Below are 22,628 nucleotides of genomic sequence, written 5' to 3' on the forward strand. Positions count from 1 at the left end.
GGCCCTGAGTGGTGTTTGGAAGGAAGGCCTCCCAAAAAGCCGCCCATGGAGCAGACCAGCATCAACTCCCTGCTGCCAGGCCCCTCAGAGCCAAAGGCTCACACTACTCAGCTGCCCCCTGGGGGTTTTCAACCCGGTGGAGGGAGCAGACCCTGCTGCCAGGTGGTGAGGATGCTCCCTAGGAAAGGGGGGGATTTCTGGACTCTGTTCTCATGGCTCTTGAAGCATTTCAGCCACAATGAATACAGAGTGAGGAGCGCAGAAACCCAAAACTCCTCCATCACCTGAGACAGCTCACACAGAACAGGAGACGGTGCTCTGCTGTTTTCATTCCCTCTTCTATCTCCTGAAAGCATCACTACTTACCAAGCAGTGAGCCCCACACAATAGTGCGCATGGGACTGATGGACCTCACCCAGCCTTGTCCTGAACACAGTAGCTAAGAGAAACACCAGGGAAGAGGCAGCTTCCTTGATCTTTCTGTGTTCAAATCCGCTGGGGTTGAGGAGGGTTTAGTTTCTCCTCTCCTGCCTCCTGGACAAGCGCTTTAATTATTAGATCATTACACAAGCTGTTCTGATTTTGGCAGCAACTCCAATGGTCTTAATAGCCCTTTAGGACTTCATTGCTACATTTGGGCGTGTAATGCCACCCCAAGCAGCACCAGGAGTTTGTGCAAGGAAGGACAGTACCCAAATCCATCAGCCTTTCTGTCTCTTAGCCATGCCCCCACTCCTTCGTAAATGCTGCTTCTTGACCTATCTTAGGTGACCAAGAAAGGGAGACCAGGGAAAGCAACCCATCAAACAACAACTAAATAATTACTGTGAGATCACAGAGAGGAAATATCTATCTATCTACTATCTACCTTGATAAAGATATACCATGGGTATTTTAATTTGCCTGTGTTGACTACGTATCTTGTAGTTTGACTAAGGATAGAGCAGTTTGTTATTGTAGACTGGCAGAGTGCAATGGAAGGAGGAGCACTCCAGCAAAGCAACTGGTAACTGCCCTATTTCACAAGAGTCCTAAACCCTCAGTTTCTGTAACCCTGCAAATCCCCATCAAAGAAACCAAAAAGAAAAAAAAAAACCAGAAAGAAATGCTCATAAATAACTTTCTTAACAGATCATGTCAATCAGATGCAGAAGACATCAAAGCCACAATCTTGAGCACTGGAAAATCATTTGATGACACACCGTAAGTTTATAATTTGTGAGGTAGAGTGGGTGGGTAGCTGCCATGGCACGGGACTACATACCCTGGGTAAAAGGGATTTACTTGACATATTTTTTAGGCAAATTATTAACCACTGGAGCAAAAGCCTTCTCCAGGATGCTTTTAATGTAAGTTTTTGACATGTAAGAAGCTAAGCAGTTTCTTCTTAAGCTAAACAAAGATAGCAGACAATTTAAATAGACTGTTAACAAAGGAAAGAAATGGAGAAATTTTTACAGGCTGCATGAACAGTGCTTATTCAGAGCAGTTCTCACCTCTTCTGACTTAAAAAAGAAAAAAAAGAGAGAAATTGCTATGGTTCTTGTAGAAAAACATGCTGAAAAACTAAATATAGAGACCTTGTAATAAAAGTCTCAAGTGCCTTGGCAAAATTATCCAAATATGTTTTTTTTCTCCTACTTAGTTCATATGAGCAGTTAACATAGCTCATAAAGTACACAGAGAGCTGTTTGTATGGGAAGGAGCTGTATCTTCCTACCACTGCAATGGGAATCTTGGAAAGGCCGACCAGAGACAGAAAGTTCTTCTCACCGTTATAAAACACATTTGTTCAGTAAACTCTGTGCTACAGAAGTGAGGCAGGAAAGTGGGAAAGTGCTTATATTGTAATCTGTTTGCTGTGGCAGCACTTCAGACCCATGGTCAGGCATACCAGCTCATGCATATCGTAGACTTTGCACTTGTTCTTAAGCACTCGATTTTTCCAAAACTGAAAGATTTCTCATTCATAGGAAACTACATACAAAACTGAAGACTCTTTCCTAGTGGGTCTTCCAGCAACCAAGCTATTTCTTTTCAGTCGGGTTCTAATTAAGTGCTGTGAGCATAATCTGTACCGCCCTGAGCACACCAATAAACACAGTGTTACCAACTGTTGTGTTACTGCCATACGTGCTCACAGGACTTGCACTGTTAACCAAGCAGATCTGCTTAGAGAGGGCAAGATCAATGATGATGTCCCAAAACATGGAAGGATATGCTTATGTACTCGACTATTATAAATAAGGAAACTGAGCGAGTGGATTATTACTCATGTGTGAACTCCTGCAATTCTCCAAGTGATCTCAAAGTTTTAAGCAAGTCAACCTTATACAGATTTTAATTTTTTTGTGTCTGTAAAGTTAATACAGATTTGGAATTTGATCAATTCCACTGCCACAAAAAAAAAAGTCTCAATAAAAAAGGGGAAAGTCGCCTGAGCACGGGCGTGGTGCCAGAAGCATCCGCCTTTCCTGTTGGTTATCTCCATTTATCTCTGACTTAGACTGTCATTGAGGCTCTGGGCTTGCAACTTGCTCAGCAGGGACGCTCGTTTCCACCTGCAATCAGCAACAAAAAGTCAATGGGCAATGATGTCTGCAGGAAATGTGTGGTTCAGCTAGAGCTTGCCCTGGTATCGTTCTGGAGGGTGGTCAGGGCCTGCAGTTCCAGCGCTCTCAGATGGGACCCAGCAATGCTCAGCAGCTCTGGAAAACGCGACGTTTTTCAGACTGAATACTCACAGTGTCTCAGTGTTCAGTGGGATTAGAGGATGCTTTTGGAAAAACAAGCTTTGACTGCTGCATCCTCCAGCTGCTTTTTTCCCAAGGATACAACTCACATCTCCCTGTAAAAGGTGTTGTCATGAGTGACGAGCTAATTCTGTGAAACTTGCTCTAAAGCAAATTCTACCAAATAAGAAATTCTGCTGTTCCCCTGATACCAGCGGCTGCCTAGAACACAGCGTTGATTTACTCACTTCGCAGCACACCAGCTATTTCCCAACTTGCAGTCACATGAGAGTAACAGGGAACATCTGGAGGCTCCTTCAGATGGAGTGGGCAGCATTAAGCAAAGCACACCTTCCTTATTGCACATTTGTTCCTACCCATCTTTTTTTTTTCTCTGGTGATTTTGTAACTTTTCCACGAATTTCCCTTTAAGGCTTTCTCTTTTTGTTTGTTTGTTCATTTACTTTAAAGGCCTGTTTGTTATTTGTTTTTGTGCTTTCCTTTGGGGATCTGCTTTTGCTTGGGGCTGTGCTTGCCATCTGTTACATCTGAGTCTTCATTTCAAACGCTGTCACCTTCTCACGATGACTCTGATTCCAGCCCTCCGTGCCAGCGCAACAGTGGGAGAGGAGCTATGAGGTTACCTTGTGCCCATGCGGCATTTGGCCAGAGGTCTCGTGTCCTCAAGAGTGTCCTACCAATGTCCTGATAGCAGCAGGAAACTTGTCCACAGATCAGCTCCTCTGGCTGCTGAGAGTGCTGTAGTAGATACCCTGGGTCACCGCTTGCCTCCAGCTTCATCCCAGGGTCCATTGTGCTGACATGCAAATTCTTTGACTTTGATATGCCACTTCACTTAGCCCATATCGTCATATCTAAAAAATGAAATAAAATAATAGCATTTAAAAATATATATTAAAAATGAGGAAATATCATGTGAGCAGTGCACACAGAACAGTGTCTCATGAGCTTGTAAGGGAAAAACGAGGCTGAAGTTTAAGCTCAGTGTTGTGCCATGATGGAGGGAATGGGCTGGTTTGCCTCCTGTTTGAAGCCCTAGCGCTCACCAAGAAGCTGCAGCTCTGTCCCAGCCAGCAGCAGGCATGACAGCACTGGTAATTAGGAATAAATGTGCCTTATGGTCCTGTCTTTCTTCAAAGGGACACGAACTCCTGTGTGTGACTTGTAGCTAATTAGTCAAGCTTAGCCTCTAGATAGGCTTTTACTTTAATATCTGATGTATCCAATCTTTAAAGTTAGAGCTATCCAATTCCATTTATCCACTGTTAGTAGTTTTTTGTTTGGACTCACCACCTAATCCCAATCTATAATTCTGTGCTGGTAAAACATGAGGCTGGGTGATGCATTCCCCACATTTCTGTAATAGTATCTTCTTCAGCACCCTAATGGGACAGGATTTCAATGAAGTGGCACATTACTCTAGCAGATAAAGTAATTTATCTTGCCTGTAGAACACCTCCATGAGGCTTTGTTACAGAAAGAATTACAGAGCAAAACTTCCATCTTTGGTTTTCCTGCAGGGATTACTAGAATCAGACAGCTTCACAAAATATGCAATTGAATGAGAAAGGTTCTTGGAAAGATACACAGAGTGCTGTCCTCCAGATTCATTTTCAGAGCTCAGTTGGACCTCTCACACACTGCCTGCTTTTCCTCTCCGTCGTGTTAAGAACTTACAATGTGGTCTGGAAAGCAGCGAGCCAAAAGGACAGCATCTGCTGCTGTCCCATCCAGCTACCCAATCACCTACATGGTGTCACCTGTGGTTTCTGCCCACCTGAAAGTTTCTTGTGTCTCCTGCTCAGCACATGGGCATTGGTGATGATCTGCATTCATCATCTGCCGCACAACCCTATGGAACTGCATGAAGACACGTTGTGCTGTGGGTGTTTACTCATGGTCTGAAGCAGTCCACACCAGTGTGTGTCTTGGTTTATACAGTGAAATGGGCTGATGATCTGGTATGACACACCTCTCCCTGAGCTATAGCTGAGAAGTCACTGCAAAACATTTCCAATCCAGTATGTCATTCCCCTGGCAGAGAATACAAGTGGGACATGAGAAATTTGAACTTCAACTTATTTTAATATTGTTTAGAATACAGATCTCACAAAACTTCTTCTTTAATTAACTTTTCTTGCCTAGATAATTCATTTCACCAGCATTCTATGCCACAGGATGCTTCTTCCTGTGCACAGAGATAATACACTCTTTCTATTTCTGCCTGAAGCAGAATTGAAGTAGGAAGGGAAGTGTTCGGTAGCACTTTTATCCTTTGGAGTACTTTTTCTTCTGTGCACACATGCAACATATTTTGAGATCATAGCTCTCCTATTTCCTAAGGGATGAAGAAGAAAAAACAGGGCAGCCTTAGAGAAAAACAAAAAATCTTGGAAGAACATAAAAGCCTTGTGTTCATTACAGTTTGCCTTGAAGAATTCATCTGACATTTCTCTGAAACTTGAGCTATCAGAAGCAATAATTTGCTCTGCATTATCTACTATCTCGATTCAAAAGCAGATCTGAAGAGGTGCCATCTGAATTCACGCAGGAAGCCAGATCTCTTGATAGATGATTTACTTGTTTACTTTACCCGGCACCTGGTGCAGCAGGAAGAAAGAGAGAAGCTTCTGGTTTCAAGATCTCTTTGTTATTTCTCTTACAATTGCCCGATTTAGGGACAAATACGCAAAGACACAGTGCCCAGAGGTCAGGTCATGCAGAAGGAGAAGGGAGAGCCAGAGAGGAGACACGCAGCCCGTCTGGCATGAAGGGGAAAGTGAGAAATGGAGCTGGACACCACCAGCTGCTGCCTATGCATGGACAGGCAGTGTGCTGTCTCCTGGTTCTTTCCAGGCTCCAAACGTCCAGTTTTCAAGTAGAATCTGCAACAAAGGCCCCTCTCATGCTGGCTTTTTCAGTCCACATCAGGCTGTGTGAATAGCTTGCTCTCTATGTGCCAATTCACATCACTGCTGTTCTAACTGGTACGCAGCCCTGACCGGAGCTCCTCCTGCACCCCGTCAGGATGCAAACACAGGATTTGGTATTAAAGACCAGAGAAGCTCAGCTGAAGTATTCAGAGGAATAACCTCTGCTTCAGCAGTGTTGTTTTCCATTCACGCCAAGGCAGCGATGCTTTTAAATTCTCATGCCCTCATTGTTTCTGACATCAGAGACAATGGCTGCAAACTTTCAGCCAATATGCCCAAGGGAAAAAAAAAAAGCCAAAAAAAAGCCAAAATGTTCACACTGTAACCCTCCTATGCAAAGATCCTTCCTTTGTTTGCCCTTAGATACCTGCAAAGCCAATGCAATTGGTTTTTATTCCGTGCTAACAGTTACTGCTTCTGTATTGTCAAGTGTGAAACAAGCATCCACAAGGCAAAGGACTCTGCAGATTGGGCATATAAAACAAGTTTTTTTTTAATCTTGAAAACAGGAACAACTGCAGTATCTGAGCAACACTGAGCCATCTTGCACTTTACAGCTTTTCAAAATTCAGAAATATTACTGAATATTAATACATTTCAGTGCTGGGGGCAGCAGAAATTGGTGAGGGGCAACACTGCTTACTAAGCAAAGGAGCAAGTTGTAAGAACAAAAATGAAAGGACAAAAAGCAAAGAAAAATAACTCAGCACCCTCTGCTGGATCAAGTTTCCATTTCTCATGGGCTCTTGCAAGGCCAGAGGATTGCTGGGAGAAATCAACTTTCAGCTTTTTCCGCTGCAATGAAAGGTGAATTCAGCACGTGCACAGAGCAGTATGGGATCTCAGGAAGGGAAACTTCGATTGCCAGCACATGAATTACCTGGAAACAGTCATGTCCTCTTCATTTGATTTATTTATTTCAACAAGCTGCCACCACCCACTGAACCTCTTCAAATTGATTTCACTCCACCCTAGCAGCAGGGCATTTACATTGGGATGAATCACTTCCACCTTCTCTTGATGCAGCCTACTGATGTTCAGCCAAATATCTTCTGCTCTCCCCAGTTGCAAAACCGGAGCTGTTGCTCGTAATTTATTATCAAATCTGATTGAATTTGAGGTAGCACATCCTCATCTTGTCTCAAAAGGCTGCTACTACAAGTTTGTATGGTTTCCTTCTTCATGTCCTCTCTGCTATCTCTTGCTTGGCATGCTGCCTGGAAAGCACGAGCGACTGGTGAAACAGGACAGTTTGCCAAGGAGACAAAACTCCTTCCAAAGAACAACCCCAGAAAGAGTATCGGCATATTTAAGGAAGTCCCACTCTCTGGGTGAAATTGGTACTCCACAATCCCTTATATTTGAGTACGTGTGTTTCCTCCACTGTCAAACCTGCTGTTCCTCTGTGTGTTACTCTGGAGCTCAGGAAAATCAGCATTGCAAGTATTTGTTGAAGGGGCAATGGGCAATGCTGCTTTGCATCCTGAGTATTCCAGGCCTTATTTGTGTGAATGCGAGCACACTGCTAACGTGATGCTGTTCATTTTAGACATTGGAAATGGTGCCAAATCCTCCAGAGGTGTAACTCCCAACTGATTAAAAAAAAAAAAAAAAAACCATTCCTCTACAATTAGCTCCTATGCTGTAGGAAATCTGCATGAACTACAGAAGCTTGGGCTCTAGGAACCACTTATTTGCTTGCTGTCACGGTACAGCCCATGTTTTGCTGCCTGGTTTGAAGAGAAGTTCTATTAGAAATCAGCACATCTACAGAAACTACTTAGTCCACAAGCTGATAAAAAACAATTAAGCATAATAATGACAAAGAAAGCATGAAAGGTATCATCTTGACATTCTCAAAGCAGCAGGTAGATCAAATAATAACAGTCTGCTATTTGTCTTGCAACAGCAGCTGAAGTAAGTTCCAAGTTCCTGTTTATAGAGAAGAAATGGGATCACACACACACAAACATAGACATGGTGCTGGGTAAGCAATAAGATTAACTAGTATCTAGTCCTGTAGCCACTAATGGTCAGAAGAAGTTAAGAGGCAAGACATTGGGGGAAAAAAAAAAAAAGAGAGAGATTAATGCACTGCATTGGCTGAGATTTTCTGTCTGCCCTTTTAGGTCATCTCTCTACTCCCACTGTTCTGTTACGTGTTCTGGGCACTGGTGGGTGCTTAGCTGCCTACATGCTGAGATCTCCTTACCTTTCTGTAGACAGCAACAAAAGCAAACTTCCAATTTTAAATGTTTACCAAACCATACATCCAGAGTCACAAGGAAAGCTCTGCAAAGCTGAAGTAATGAGGCACTGGGCATGGAATAACCAAAATAAGTTAAAACTGGTGAAAGCAGCGCAACTTCAGGTCTGCATACAACTCAAATGCTCCACCACAGGGGTTGAATAACTTGCACAGTGTAAGAGCATTTGTCAGTTCCATCTATCATAGCTGCCATGTGGAAACTGTATCACCTCCCAGAAATGGTATTTGTAGATACCATATGTATGACAGAAAGTACCAGAGGCTCTCTATATAAAGCTTTTTTAATTGTCAGCAGGCTTCCCTTGTAGGCTTTGCTCTTAGGAGAATCTAATTCCACTAGTTCCATCTAGTTCATTGGTTTTTAGTACGCTCCCAAAAGGCCCTCAGAGCTGCTGAACACTTCCTGAGAATTCTTCATTCAAAAGTTCCACACCACTGCTCAACTCAGATGGTTAAGTTTGGCCCTGGAAGCACCAGAGCTGCCAGGGGCAGGTCTTTGCAAGGATTAAAAAGGGCCAGGCAGTTTTATTTCTATAAAATGTGACTCAAGATTGTCCAGAATTAGCATTCCAAAATTAGTTTGGGGTCAGGGTATGATTGTTTCATTTGTGGGTCTTGTTTTGTATTTTTCATTATTGCCTTCAGAGAGTGGGCCAAGTTACAGGAAGCCTCTTCCCTCAAGCTTGTTCACAAAGCAAGATCAGCATGCCAAAAAGTTTGTCTGGAATGTGGAAATCTACAGCCAAAGGAAAAAAAATCATCCAAGCAAGCCTTTGACTGCTGTGCTAGCTACCTTAGAAAATCAATGCAAACTACAATAGACAAGAGAAAACTAATTCATTTCAGAAGGGACACAGCACTTTTAAGTTTTGGTGGATCCATTAGAAGAGTAGTTTTCCATACAGTAATGAAACCTGACCATTAAAGAAGCACCTGGAGAGCTGGCAGCTCCATCACAAAAGGTTGTAACAGAAACACTTCTAGGTATCTTTGGTAGGCTTCAAATAGATCAAAAAGAGAACTAACAAATGCTTATTGGGTTCTATATTTTTGTTCCTGCATAAGTAATAACTGAAGGAAGCCTGGAGCTGCTCTGAGTACAGCAAAGACCCAAACACATGAAACCAACATTAGCAAAAAAAAAAAAAAATCCAGTCTAGGATACATGAAGAGCAGGCATATCTGCAACAGGACTCAATTTCTGTTTACTGCGTGTGTTAGACAGAAATACGTAAATGGAATTAAGTGGTCTTGTTTAGACGTGGTGGCTGTAACACAAGGCCTGATAGAATAAGTTCTGCTCTGTAACAGCTGATTCAGCTTCACAGAAGGGGAGAAGCATACTGCCTTTACCTTGTATGTGCAGCCTGATGTTAATTCCAAATGGCATCCCAACTACTTGAAATGTTTCACACACACAAGGGAGACAAAACATAAATAACTCTGTTTAAAAAAAAAAATACACGCTACAATTTGAAAGTCTATTACATTTTTCAATTGATCAATTTTCTGACATGGAGAGATCGCTACAACAATTGAAGGAGGTTTTAGGAAGGAACATGTGATGTGAACTCAATGGATGTAGCGACCAGAAGTCAAGGTACTAGTAGTCTGTGCAAAACAAAATTACTCAATAAAAGCAGACAAGCAAATACAGCAAATAACTCATGATGAGAAGACTAATTTGCTTTGAGACTACCATTCATTTTATGAATTAAAAAAAGTTTAAGAAGTACTAGCATCGTTGATCTGTATTGTCAAAGACCTTTGCAGACACAAAGTCAACGGAACTAAGAAAATAAGTGACATCAGACAGCTTCATGAAGTTGTAGCAGAAATGTTTAGATTACCTTTCTTACTCTGTGTTTTCCATGATAATGCTCAAACAGCAATTCCATGCACAGTTACTTTTTATACTCTTTTTTTTTGGTGCAAAAATAACATACAAAAAAGCCAAGTTAGTGTCTATGACAGACTTAATAGGGATTAAGCACTGCAGAGCTGATTTAAGAGTCACCATAGTTGTATCTTTCTCTTCCAAGTGTAATAAGATGAAGCAACATAATGGTATACTTGTACAGAAAATCCAATACAAGACGAACCACACAACTGTTTTGACAACGCTGATTAAGTGCTCTAGGTTGCATTTGCAGCGATTAATTTCATAGGAAATCATCCTAATAATAGATGTTCAGGCTGAGCTCTGCTATTACACAACAGGACAGTAAACTGGCCAGTAGGAGGTTTGTTATCTCGCTGAGAAGTAATGACAAATACCTATCAGTACCACAGTCATTCCATCTCCACTTCCAAACAATCTAAAAATGCACATCCTGGTTGTGCTGTTTCCACGGAGAAACCTGGAAAGTCTTCAGCCTATCCAAAGGCTAATCATAATTAGTGGTCTAGTCTAATGCTTCAAAAATTTCTTTTAAATACTTCTGCCTAACACACAGTAAACCAAATCAGCTAAAAGGACTCTAATCTTATTTGTACGAGTCTACAGATCTGCCCTGCCTTTTTCAATGAAAAAGCATAGATAATCATTTAAACACTCAATACATACAAATAAATCGTATTAGTATTTATGACTTACTTTCTATCATGGAATCTTAAATGTAACCACAGTGGTATTGTAGTGCCTCTTATAGGCCTCCTGCAGAATTGAGTACAACTATTAGAACTTAGACCTTATTCCTTATGTGACTTTTGTCCCATTTTCCACTGTTGCGTGAATTACTTCTCCTGTAATTTATTCCTTCGTGGGCTCGGATCCTTCCACCATTATTCAGACACTAAGCAGGAAGAGCTTTCCAAGGATATTACAAATACCTCAAAGCCACTCAAGGTTCAACAGTGCAGGCCACAAATAATTTTGTTGAGTTCAAACACAAAATAAAACCTCAGAGCCTGTTCCAACTGTCAATTTTATTTGAAAGGTGTCTTCTATACAATTTTATATATAGAAAAAAATATGAAAGGCCTATACAAATATGAACACTTAAAGAGTACCAATACTGTCCTTCATTTGTCATACTCATCTTTCAATACTTAATGGACAAAAAATGCATCAAATATCCAACATTTAGCAAAATAAGTTTTTACAAAGTCTCTTATCACAAAAGCTACATTCATTCATACTGGAATATTTTTGACTGGGTTTTCTTTTACATACACACAACCTCAGTGTTTAATTTTGTTCAGCTGGCTTGGAGAATTTCACCACATCGGCTGATTTATATTTTCCTCAAGACAGACATTAAAAACAAAGTCATACCTATGTCGCACTCCAATGCAGTGTCTTGGCATTATCAGTTTTAATGATACACTGCGTTAACACTATGGTTTTGAAATAAATCCTTTAAAGTTGAAGGAGAATCTTGCCCTTAAATAAAATCTAAATCATTTTTACAGCTTCGGAATGGGCGTTTGCTTTAACATAACATGACTCTCATCCAAGCTTTAAAAAACTTAATTTAACACCACAAAAAAGGCTTTTTATATCAAGTAGCATTATAAAACAAGTAATCTTTTGGGATTTTTCAAACCATAGACTCTAATAATATCACTTCATACGGTGATATTATTCTAATGTACGCTATCATCCACATGCAGTTATGTAATCCCACCGATTTTCAGTTTAAGGAACATAAACCAGAGCATGTGCTCAAGTGTTTAGGGGAACGGATGCTCATTTGAATAAAACTGCTCTTTTAAAGAAAGCTCCTGGGTTCTGACTTTTTCTTAAAAAAAGAACAAAACACACACTACTGAAAAGAGACCACATAATAAAAGAAAAACCTTTCTTGGCTTTCCTTAAAGAATTTGTCCTTGTCTCAGAAATAAAGAGTTTTCAGATAGTAATTTAAGGACTGTAGATTAAGATTGCTGCTAATCAAACTTGTAATTTTTTTTTTTTTAAATCTGGACAGCAAAAATGTAGGTTTTAGTTCATGAAAAAAATGTAATTTACTCTAAGTGCACAAAAGCCCAATTCTACAACTCCTTCTTGTTCAATTCAGTTGTTTTTACTTAAAGTACAGTTTCCCTCTCAAGTCTGATTTAGTAGCTTACATAAAAACTATGTTTGAAAAATATGGAGGTTTAACAGTTTACATATATATTATATATATATGCACCCTGTTTTTCAAAAGAACTATCACTTTCTAAAGGAGCACTGTATTCATTTTTAATTTCCTTTACAAGAAAGCATTCTGAGCTTGTGTTACTAAATACTAATCTCATTTCCATTTCTTAAAGTGTAAGTAAGTGCTTGGTTCATTTGTTCAAAGGAGAACCTGCAGATTTAGAATCACTGAGTATTCATTCACTGAGCACACTATACTTGAGGGTAAATATCTATTATGGATCAGCTTGAAATAGCGGCCAACCTGTAGGGCTGTGATTCACTCTACACCAGAGTAGTTTCTGTAACAAATCTGCTTAGTTCTCTGCAGTTCTTTCACTCTCTATTCATGCAAACACTTTCTGAGCAAACCTAATAAAACGGAACATTTTCCACCTCAGGTTTTACAGGCATAGCTAGTGGTCCTGCAGGCCACTCAAAGTCAACTGCTCCCATCAGCAACAGATTTTTGAAGCATGGAAGTAACAACCTAAAGAAAGTTTTCACTGATGCGAACAGCTATAGAGTTAACCTGGCCTACAAAAGCTAGTTGAGGTGGTAATGATTAAAACAGTGAGACTTTAGCTCTATAGTGGATCTAACATCCAGGTTAAGCAGCAACTATGAAACTGGGGGGAGGGGGGGGGGGAAGAAAAGAAATGGAAAGAAAAAAGAAAGACAAGAAACTGAACATATAAAGACTTGCAGCGTCATTTTTGCATAAACATCTTCCATGTAAGAATGCATTTGTCAAGTTTTACCCCATTAGGAATTACTTAAAGTTTCCATTCCCAAGCCTGATACTGGACAGGGGAAAGTGTTTCATATTTTAAAATATACAACAGCATCATTAGGACAGTATTTAAAAACTATTATTGGAAGAATTAATAAGTTATTAATATAACTTTAAGAATATCATAACTAAATAATAGCTTACTCAGAAGACCTTAGTCTTCTTTCTGTCGTGTTTGAAATCGTTCCATTAAAGCTCTTAGTATATTTCCTGGTATCTTCTGATGTTTGGCTATTAAAGCCTGGAGTGCTGCTTTTGTCTGCAAGGAAAGAGAAAAGTTTGGGGTCATCTTTATGTTGTTCACACATAAACATAATTTCCAGGTTCTTTTCATCTTTTCAAATAATGGAGAACTTCTGCAAGTAGACAACACTGTTTTTCAGTGTTATTTCAGCCCACGTGGTGTCTGTGGGATCACTGCTAGGAAACAAACCAGAAAACAAGTAACTTTTATCTCTGGTAGCTGTGTTCACAAGCTCTATTAGTGATACGCAATAGTAAAATGATGATGAAGTGAACTACCGAAGAGACCTAGATTTATAAAGCATGTCAGTACCTGTATACTACTGCAACCCTGAAACTTCTGTCTATGCCCAGGTTTGCATCAGTAGTAGCCTTTTGGTATGTAAGAACTTTGCTTCTGCACTAACTCAGAAGCAGCACTGTAAACATGACTGTGTTTTGGCTGCACCTAAGTTCCCTAAAGGAGCTGGTCAAGTAAAGCGTGCTTAGATCACACCTAAAATACTGCATATTAACAGTACTGTTGCTCAAAAATGTAGCAGGCCAAGAAGTTAATGGCAACCACTCTGTTACATAATAGCTCTGTGGGGAACACTGAAAAACAGAGCAATAAGTTACCTTAGGGTGAGGTAATGCTAGTTTAACGCAGACCGTTAAACTCTTAAGGCCAGAGACAGAACAGAGACCTACTTGCTTTGGAAAACCAGCATTCAACAAGGAGAAAAGTGATCCTTGGTACAAGTTCAAAAGTAAGACTCTAAAGCATGGCTGAAAATGATTCAAACACCTTCCTCCTGCAAACCAACACTCCTCTGACAGGCTCCGTTGTCCACAAACATGGCACAAGACAATGCAGGCTAACATTCAAAGATTTCATTTTGCAGAGATCTAATCAGAGGATAAGCAGGTGATGACAGAAAACTGAACTGATACTTGCCTGGTCAAAAACAGAAATCCCTTTCTCTCAGGTGAAGTTTTCAGAATGCTAAAAGTGACCCTCTGTGAAGCTTTCAAACATGGCTGTTTTGGCCACTTCAATCTGACTGCTCTGCACCCACTCTTACCTGACTTGTATCTCTGCACTGTGAAATCCATTCATAAGCTCAGTGAATATGAGGACCTGACAACTCTCTCTACAAACCACCTAAATCTGAAGAAAGTGAACATTCTATAATAAATTTGTTGAGAGAGAAATTGGAGGAAACAGAAATCGAAATAGACTGTACAAAACCATGAAATTACATGGCTTTTATTGTGTTTATGTTTTTATGGAATTTCAAGTCTGTGGCCACAGATGTGCTATATTTGAAAGACTTCATTGGTAACTTTTTAAGTGATCTGGAACACCTTTCCTGAGTGAACTGCTCATGACTTTTTTTTTTTTTAAGCCAGAGCAGAGTAGTCTTAGATGACTAAACTTCCCTAGTCTTTAAAGCAAGTTATTTCTTGGAGCACATACAGAATACAGGACTGACATTAAAAGGCCAAGAACATTTGCAAGGTGTAGTAATAAGAGACAGCACTTTAGAGGGGCATTGAAAGTTAAGCAAGTCCAAAGTTTAGCATGATTCCATCAACTTCTTCAACTACCTCCATGGAAGAAATCATTACCTTGACAAGAATACTTTAGTGTTTTCTATCAGAACAGCCAAAATTTAAAATACATATTTACATGTATGTCTGTCTTACCTTTGCAGTCAGTTCCTCAGCAGTTATGTTTGGATCATATGGAATGGGTTCTCCAATAAATGTACGAAGCTTGACTGGAAACCAGCCATACATAGGAACTACTGGCAATCTAATACGTTCATACAGTTTCCTAAGTATTTCTAAGGTTGAAAAAAAATAGGGAGGAGGGGAGGAAAAGAGAACAAAAGGAGGATGGGAGAAATAAAGGGAAGGAAGGGGAAAGAGAGAGACTGAGATTACTCTGCAATTTCTTCTTTTCCCCCCCATCATGTTTTAAAACTGAAACTGGCTTGTTGAGTAATCCAGCCCATGACCCAGATTCTCAAGCATGTCATCTCAAGTACTGTTCTACTCTTGGCTTTCATTTCCCAAAGGCTGCATTAAACACCAACATAAGACTTGCTTCCAAACTCACTTAGTGTGAAACATCTCCCCCAGAGAGTGACTGCAGAGAGATCAAAGCAGAGGAAAATTCAGTAGCTCTATAGGGAAGCAGCTGGGAATACCACCCAATATGGGTTACCATTTAGCTAACTTTACAGGTTAGCCCACTAAACTGTTCAAGACTGTTTTGTTCAGTCCCACTGAGGTCTGAAGGATCAGAAAGTCTGATGTACCAAAAAGGCAGTTGTGCTAAATACTGAAGTGCTCTTTGAGATCATACACTGGTTACAGTGAAACACTATACAAAGAGGAAAAGAAAACAAACAAACAGAAGAACAACTGATACCTCCATCAGTTTTATGAGGGCAGTCCTTCCTCATGTCACTTTCTAAGCATCTATCCCAAATGCTACCAGAACAGCACTCTTGCAAAAAGGGTGCTAATTTTCTCTTATATTAAAAAAAAATCTTAGTGACTGAAATGTCAATTATTCTGTATTGAAACTAAAAGAACAAAGAATATTCCAAAACTATTGACATCAGAGTAATGTCTCCAGCAATCAACAGAATTAAATTCTTTTGGCACCTCTGCTATAGAATAAAAGTACCATCTATCTTTCTGGCTTAAGCCTCTTCCAGTTTGGGAAGATTCTCCTGAAAACAGTAACAATGCTGTTAATTTTTGTAGAACATCCTAAAGAATGTGCGAATCATCCTGCATGCCTACATTTGATGTCTGGGCTTTCTCCATCCAGCACATAGCTTCTAATTAGATAGGACGAGAAATGGAACTGCTTTGTCCTGCAGAGCTTTGATGAAAATGATGTCATAATTTGAAACAGAACGTGCTGTCTGGAGGAGACTCTGCAGGCTCTGATAGCAGCAAGTTGGAGGATACACACACACACACACACACAAATAGCACGGAGGCAAGGGAAGAGCTAGCACTATCAGCAGAGATGCAGACACAATCGTCCCAGAGGTGGGCTCTTCAGACATATACCCATCTGGTAGTGTACCAGAACTCTCAAAAAAGATGAGGAGAGAGCAAGCAAACACAAGTTTGTGCAAAACTAGATTTAGTGCTGCACTGTATAACAACTACAAACCTCAGTGTTTGAAATCTAAGTGTAAGCACAATGCTTTAAGTTGTTATTTAAAGGAACTGTCATCTTCAAACCTTTGCTTCTTAACAGCAGAAAACCTAGAGTCAGTCTAGCAGTTACAAGCAGAGCAAAACAATATTCTAAACCTATCTGCCTTCTTCTAGCTACTTTTTTCCTTACTTCTGCTACTTTATGAAGGCACATTGTCATGATGAGAGCAACTGAGATGAGCTAATACCACATTTAATGCTGATACTAAATCTTGCTCATGTCTCTGAGTTGCATTGGCAAGTAAACCTCAAGAAATAAGGCTTTGTCAATTCTCAAATCTATATGGGATTATTTCTACAAAGATAGGCATATGGAAAAATAAACTACAAGAAAGTATATAAAATATCTTACTTATTCCTCCTAATGTCCTAATGCCTTCTCGAACATTTTGTGTAAACATAGGAATGATGGGCTAGGAGGGAAAAAACATATTAAGAATTTAATGAAGATAACACTATCTAAAAAGCTGCTACCTCACTTAAATCCAACACAGAGATTAATTTCAAAAGTGTTTGTCAGACAAGGACATACAGAGAGCAAAACAAGGATTCATTAAGTCCTTCTGCCACCTTCTGCCATGAGGTTTCAGCCTGGAGAACACTGTGAGGTTTCAGCAAGTCCATTTTCTTACGGCAGTACAGGATTTCAGAACCTATGGAGCATTTAAGCCTCCTCTTGTCTCAAAGAACTTGCACATTTGTGAATCCAGTGGTTAAATGTCTTGCTGAGGGTAGTTATTCGGGTTATTATTAGGGTTACTATTTGTAGTTATCAGGGGTATTAGTTGTAGTTATGCTTAAAGAATTCACAGGACTGGGCCCCTAAACTTGTGTGATTCATCTCTACTGTGTTGACTATTGCTTTGCACATGATGCACCATATTCAGTACAGGCCCATGATTCATTTCTGCTGATGAATGTTTGGAACAGTGTTAATATTTCAAGCTTTTATTACTGTTTTTTGAACTTGCAAACAGCTGTCAAGATTTGCAAGAACAAAGTGAGGGGGAAGGTTCTACTACATGATTTTATTTTTTTAAGATCAATTTATAACAAATGATCAAAACACTGAAAGAATGTTAAAGTTTTCACGTATCCATACTCTTTCAAACTTTAAAAATAACATACAGAAATGAGACATTTCATAAAGGCTTCAAGGTGTTTTTAAAAAAAAAAAAAAAAGAAGCCTGTAAGTAATCCAATGCAACTATAGAGAATTAAAGAAGTGCAGCTGCCTAAACGAAACGGTAATCAATGGTAAGCAAATTCCTTATTCCAGAACTATAATCTTTGGAACATCTTACTTTTGACACAGAAGTGGATTTTTGAACTTGTAAAAGTTGGTTTAGATGACAATATTTCTGGCAAGCAAACCGCTGAAATGAGACAATCTGAGGAAGTTGAAGGTCCCAGTACTAATGTTCAGGCATATTTTTCTTTTCACTAATAGCTGTACATGTGATTAAAGGTGACTTAAAGAACCTCTTTATCTAAATACAGATTTTTTTTTCCCCATCAATTTAATCCTGCCTCCAACACTATACCTATTCTTCCGCATCTCTTTTAGGAAGTGGGGGGGAAAATGAAGCTGCAAGATCTTTATGAGTGCACAAAGGAAACTGTCATGGTCTCAGGGCATGGGTCTGTGGGTCCCCCATCCCATTTGTCACGGAACCGGGCCAAACGCCCATAAACCGTTGACAGAAACTGAACTTGCATTCTGTTAAATAAGTATAAGCAGTACAAGCACAGTTGAATTGCAAGTATGGCCTCATTTGCTATTATAATGTATTAGTAAAATCTAAATCTGTTGAAAATATACTGCTTAAAATGTATTATTTTCCTCTTGATTAAAAGTGAAACCCATTTAAAATCAGGTCTTAACAGTATTCTACTTGGGTGTAAAATCCAGAGATTTAACTACTCTGTCTTTGGCAGTATTTAAACATAAAACTTGTGGAGTGACACCATTTCAAATTAGGTATATGCAGATCTATAGACATACGCAAACATCTTTCAAATACAAATACAGAATGAGAGATACTCTAAAAGTGTTATTAAAATAGCTGCAGTTCAAATATTGTGTGTGTTTGTGCATTCCATAGTTGGTCCCATGCGAATAATCTTGCCTACTGATCACAGACAATGCTTTATATTAGACAGAACTGAGGAGAAATGGTTCATACCAATGAGCAGCATCACTTGCTGCTGCTGTGTGCCCTAAAGATCCCTCACTAGCACAAAAATACCAATGCAGTACATAATGCCAGTGCTTCTAGCACAACAGCACAGGCAGGTCTGCTGATTTACAGCCTATTTCAACAATAGGAGAAATAGAAATACAATGCGTGGTTGCTTTCCAGTCATTCTGGTAAGAGGCTGAGCTGTAACAACCCTGACTAGGCAGGTGTAAAATGAGCTCGTAATCTACAAACTGTCCTCGATTTCAACTCTTATTCTTTTAAATTCTGGATTTCTTAGCCACAGTATTCTTAGATGACTCCAAAGCCTTCTTATCAAAAGGGACAAGTCTTGAAATTTAGTTACAAAAGCAAGTAAGTTGTATTCATGTTAGTCAGCAATCTAACACCAATTATTTGATAATCAAGTTTCCCCTAGAAGAAAGAATCAAGAATCTCGCATTTTTTGCTTCTCTTCTGTGATACATCATACTTACCACTTTTGCATCAATGGCCACCTGGGCAAAGCCCTTTCGATTACCCCACATAATAGAATATGTTTCATCGCTAAAGAGTGCTTCCCGAACTCCACCTGGAGAAACAGCTAACAGGTAGCCTTTCTTCAGAGCACTGACACATACTTCTTTTGGTCCATGCATAACGCCAAGTACTTCAATAAACATTTTTAAACCTGCAGGGTAAGATCAATATCAATACAGAAGATGTTAATTCATACTACCATTGAGCATAAATTCCCAAGACAGAAGACGGCGGCTAAAACTTGCCTAACAGCCTAATACCCCAAATCAAAGATATTTCTACAAGGACTGACACAAAGTTTTGCTTATAAACTTCAGTTTAAGAAGCTGAAAATTCAGGTTTTCTGTCATGGTGAAGGCAAATGCTACCTCAAAATCAGTAATAAAGTGGAAGAAAAAAAAAAACAGGCAAGTTCTGGATGTCATATTCAGAGCTGTTAAGTCTTCTCTGGTGTACCTTCTTCTTGTCCAAGCTCTACTTTTCAAGCAACATGACACAGTCCTAATAAAGTCCAATAAATTAAAATATCAGCAAATTATGGGGTTGGTTTTTTTTGTTAACTTCAGCACACAAGGAGGAGAATGACAAATGAAACACAGCTTTCTCTTTGTTCCAGATCGCTGCACGGATTGACTCCTCAGTTCAGTCTGTAAGCATCCAGGTGGCCTTTCACTACACAGAGGGATCTGGGGAGTCTGATTTGCACATATGCATCTCAGGTGAAGAGTTTTCATTTACTAAATTCAGAACCGTAAACTTGCGTACTCTCCTCATATCTCAAATGTGAAGTGTCATACTTACCCTGCTCTTCAGTGAGCAGCAGAACATCAAAAATTGCTTACAGTTATCAGATGGACACATTAAGACAACTAGCTCAATTTAGATAACTAGTATAATGAAAAAGAACTAGCAAGAAACCAATCACGTTCACTGACATTAATACATTTTAAATGTATGTAGTATTTGTGCACACTGCATACTGACTTGGGAACTTCAGATCACTGAGCAGTTCTCTTTCTTCAAGTTTCCCACAGAGCCAGACATGACTCAATCAGCCACAAAGGTACAGAACTGAACTAGCCAAGTTTAACTCTCGAAAGCAGATTATCAGGTTTTTTTACCCTCAGGTTAGCAAATGAGTATTTGTTACTATGAACACACATTTGTTATCTATACAAACACACATACTGAAAAAGAGTCCAAATATAGTTAAGATGACAACGTTCTGTCTTGTCTTACTGACCACATAAAATAAGGACTCAGGGAGGAGATCATGAGGCAGCATATCACTATTCTTACGTAAACTCCAATCTCAAACTAGTCTTTGTAGGTGGTGTGAAAATAACGTAATGGTTTATACCCATACACAGTCAGCATTTATCTGTAAGCATGGTACCAGAACACAAGCTCTGCTGTAGCTCCCATAGTTTGTTTTAACTGCCTCGCATATGACCCGTAACACCAGCAGACCTCATCCAGTAGCATCTGCACAGAGGACTCTTGAACTAGTTTTCCTCAAGTGATTTAATTTCTCTCAGGTGCTTTCCTTCTGGGATTTTGAACAGTTGATTTTTACAAGGTTTTACATTCCCAAACTCATTAAAGCTCTTTGAAATGTACCTGGTGGTAGAAAACTGCTTGTCACTCATCTATTTTCTGTCCGTGCATTCAAGAGAGATACAAAGCAGTAACAGTAAGAGTATTGATGAGAGACTACAAGGAAGCAGAAGTTGCAAAAATAGTTTTCCTTTTCACAGTGAAGAGGAGGGGTAGGGGTCACAAGAGTAACAACTTACAAGTCTGTACAGTTCATAGGTCAGAAAAATAGGAAAGCAATACGAACAGAATATAGATCTTATTTTGTAACAGAGAACAGCGATGAGGTTTCAAGTCTCCACAGTGTTTCTCAGTTGTATTTCCCCCTTGACTTTTAGTACAGCGTAGAATATAAAGTTTTGTATCTCGTAGCTCAGCCAGCAAATCATATATTACTATTAATGCTTCTGCTCCAACAGCAGAACGAGGCAAGGTAGAGCAGAGGAGAGATAGGAATTAACTTCAAGGCCCTGAAGAGACAGCCAGAACACTCTATGCCAAAGTAAGGCTCTTCACAGAGTGATAAAAAGCACCAAGACAGTACCTGCCTATAGCATGAAAGTCACCGGGAATCTGTTTTTTCGACTTTCAACAACAAAAATTATCCTAAACACAAAGCCAGAACATCAAGGTAAGGTAATTTTTCCAAACACCAAGAAATCCAAAATTAGTTTTATTCAGCAGCTCAGCCCAGACAGCGCCCCTTGCACTAGAACGCTTCGATTCACCCACAACACTGTCCTCTCACAGAAGACTGAAAATCCTTCAGAGAGTACCTACTAAAATACTTATCTTGAAACAATTATGCATTACATAAATTTCTGCAACTTAGCTCCAGTAACACAGGGTCTATCAGCTATCTCAAGATAGCAAGGAAGTCACTCAGTTTCCTGCAGACAATCTTGAGCAACACAGACAGAGAGGAATCATCCAGGTCACTAAATTCGAACTTCCACAACTGCATGTAACTGTGCATATGTATCTGCAGAACAATCTAGCACACAAGCCACAAAAAATTTTACAGTACCTTGTCTATGTAACAGAAAGGGAGACACAGCTCCTTTCCCGTGGGACACTATGAGACAGAGACTTAAATCTCTAAAACAGCTGGCAGCCTTTTAAAGAGAGCTCCTAGATGACTCTAGGAAGGAGATCCTAGAGAGGCCAAAGGAACAGAACACAAGTGAAAGCTCAGTCTTCACTGCATTCTTCAGGAAAAGATTTTCTTTTAATTTAAACTTTGAGAAATCAAAGTAACCCTGAGCATTACACAGCTGAGAATCTAAAAGGACCAAAAAGCATCAGAACTTTTTTCCTGTGACGATCCTCCAGTATTAAAAGTATAAAAGAAAAAAATAAGCCCAAGGACTTCATTTCATATATTTCTACCCCTAAAACATAAGGAACAGAAATATACATAGGATTGATTAAATATAAATTGAGACAATTTCCTTCTGCACCCATGTGAAAGACAGACACGTTAGGCAATCACAGAGTCATAGAATCATCAAGGTTGGAAAAGACCTCTAAGATCATCCATTCCAACCATCCACCTATCACCAGTAACTTCCCCACTGAACCATGTCCCTCAGTACAACATCCAAATGTTTCTTGAACACCTCCAGGGATGGTGACTCCACCACGTGACCACTCTTTTGTACAAGCAATTTTTCCTAATATCCAACCTGAATCTCCCCTGTCGCAACTTGAGGCCGTTCCCTCTCGTCCTATCGCTAGTTGCACAGGAGAAGAGGTTGACTCCCACCTCGCTACAACCCCCTTTCAGGGAGTGGTAAAGAGCTATATTATCTCCCGAGCCTCCTCCCCTTCAGACTAAACAATCCCAGTTCCCTCAGCCGTTCCTCATAAGACTTGTACTCAAGACCCCTCACAGCTTTGTTCCTCTTGCCTGGACATGCTCCAGGGCCTCAATGTCTTTCTTGTAATGACGGGCCCAAAACTGAACA

General features: G+C 39.8%; 1 protein-coding gene across 7 annotated transcripts in view; it reads right to left on the reverse strand.

The window, feature by feature from the left end:
• The window catches only part of LOC110393764 (transmembrane protein 68), a 30,195-nt gene continuing 8,673 nt past the window's right edge, over positions 1,107 to 22,628 (reverse strand). For 4 of the 7 annotated variants that reach the window (XM_021387035.1, XM_021387030.1, XM_021387032.1 and 1 more), the window contains 5 exons: positions 19,023 to 19,216; positions 16,698 to 16,758; positions 14,807 to 14,946; positions 13,019 to 13,133; positions 1,107 to 3,607 (listed from right to left, as the gene is read on the reverse strand). In XM_021387035.1, coding sequence (XP_021242710.1) covers positions 13,029 to 13,133; positions 14,807 to 14,946; positions 16,698 to 16,758; positions 19,023 to 19,216 — 500 coding nt within the window. In that variant the 3' untranslated portion in view covers positions 1,107 to 3,607; positions 13,019 to 13,028. Of the gene's footprint in view, positions 3,608 to 4,530; positions 4,788 to 13,018; positions 13,134 to 14,806; positions 14,947 to 16,697; positions 16,759 to 19,022; positions 19,217 to 22,628 lie in introns of those variants that run through there. The other 3 variants (XR_002435185.1, XR_002435184.1, XM_021387034.1) reach the window with 3 other exon arrangements.

Source organism: Numida meleagris, chromosome 2 (assembly GCF_002078875.1).
Source record: "Numida meleagris isolate 19003 breed g44 Domestic line chromosome 2, NumMel1.0, whole genome shotgun sequence".
NCBI classification, from domain to species: domain Eukaryota; kingdom Metazoa; phylum Chordata; class Aves; order Galliformes; family Numididae; genus Numida; species Numida meleagris.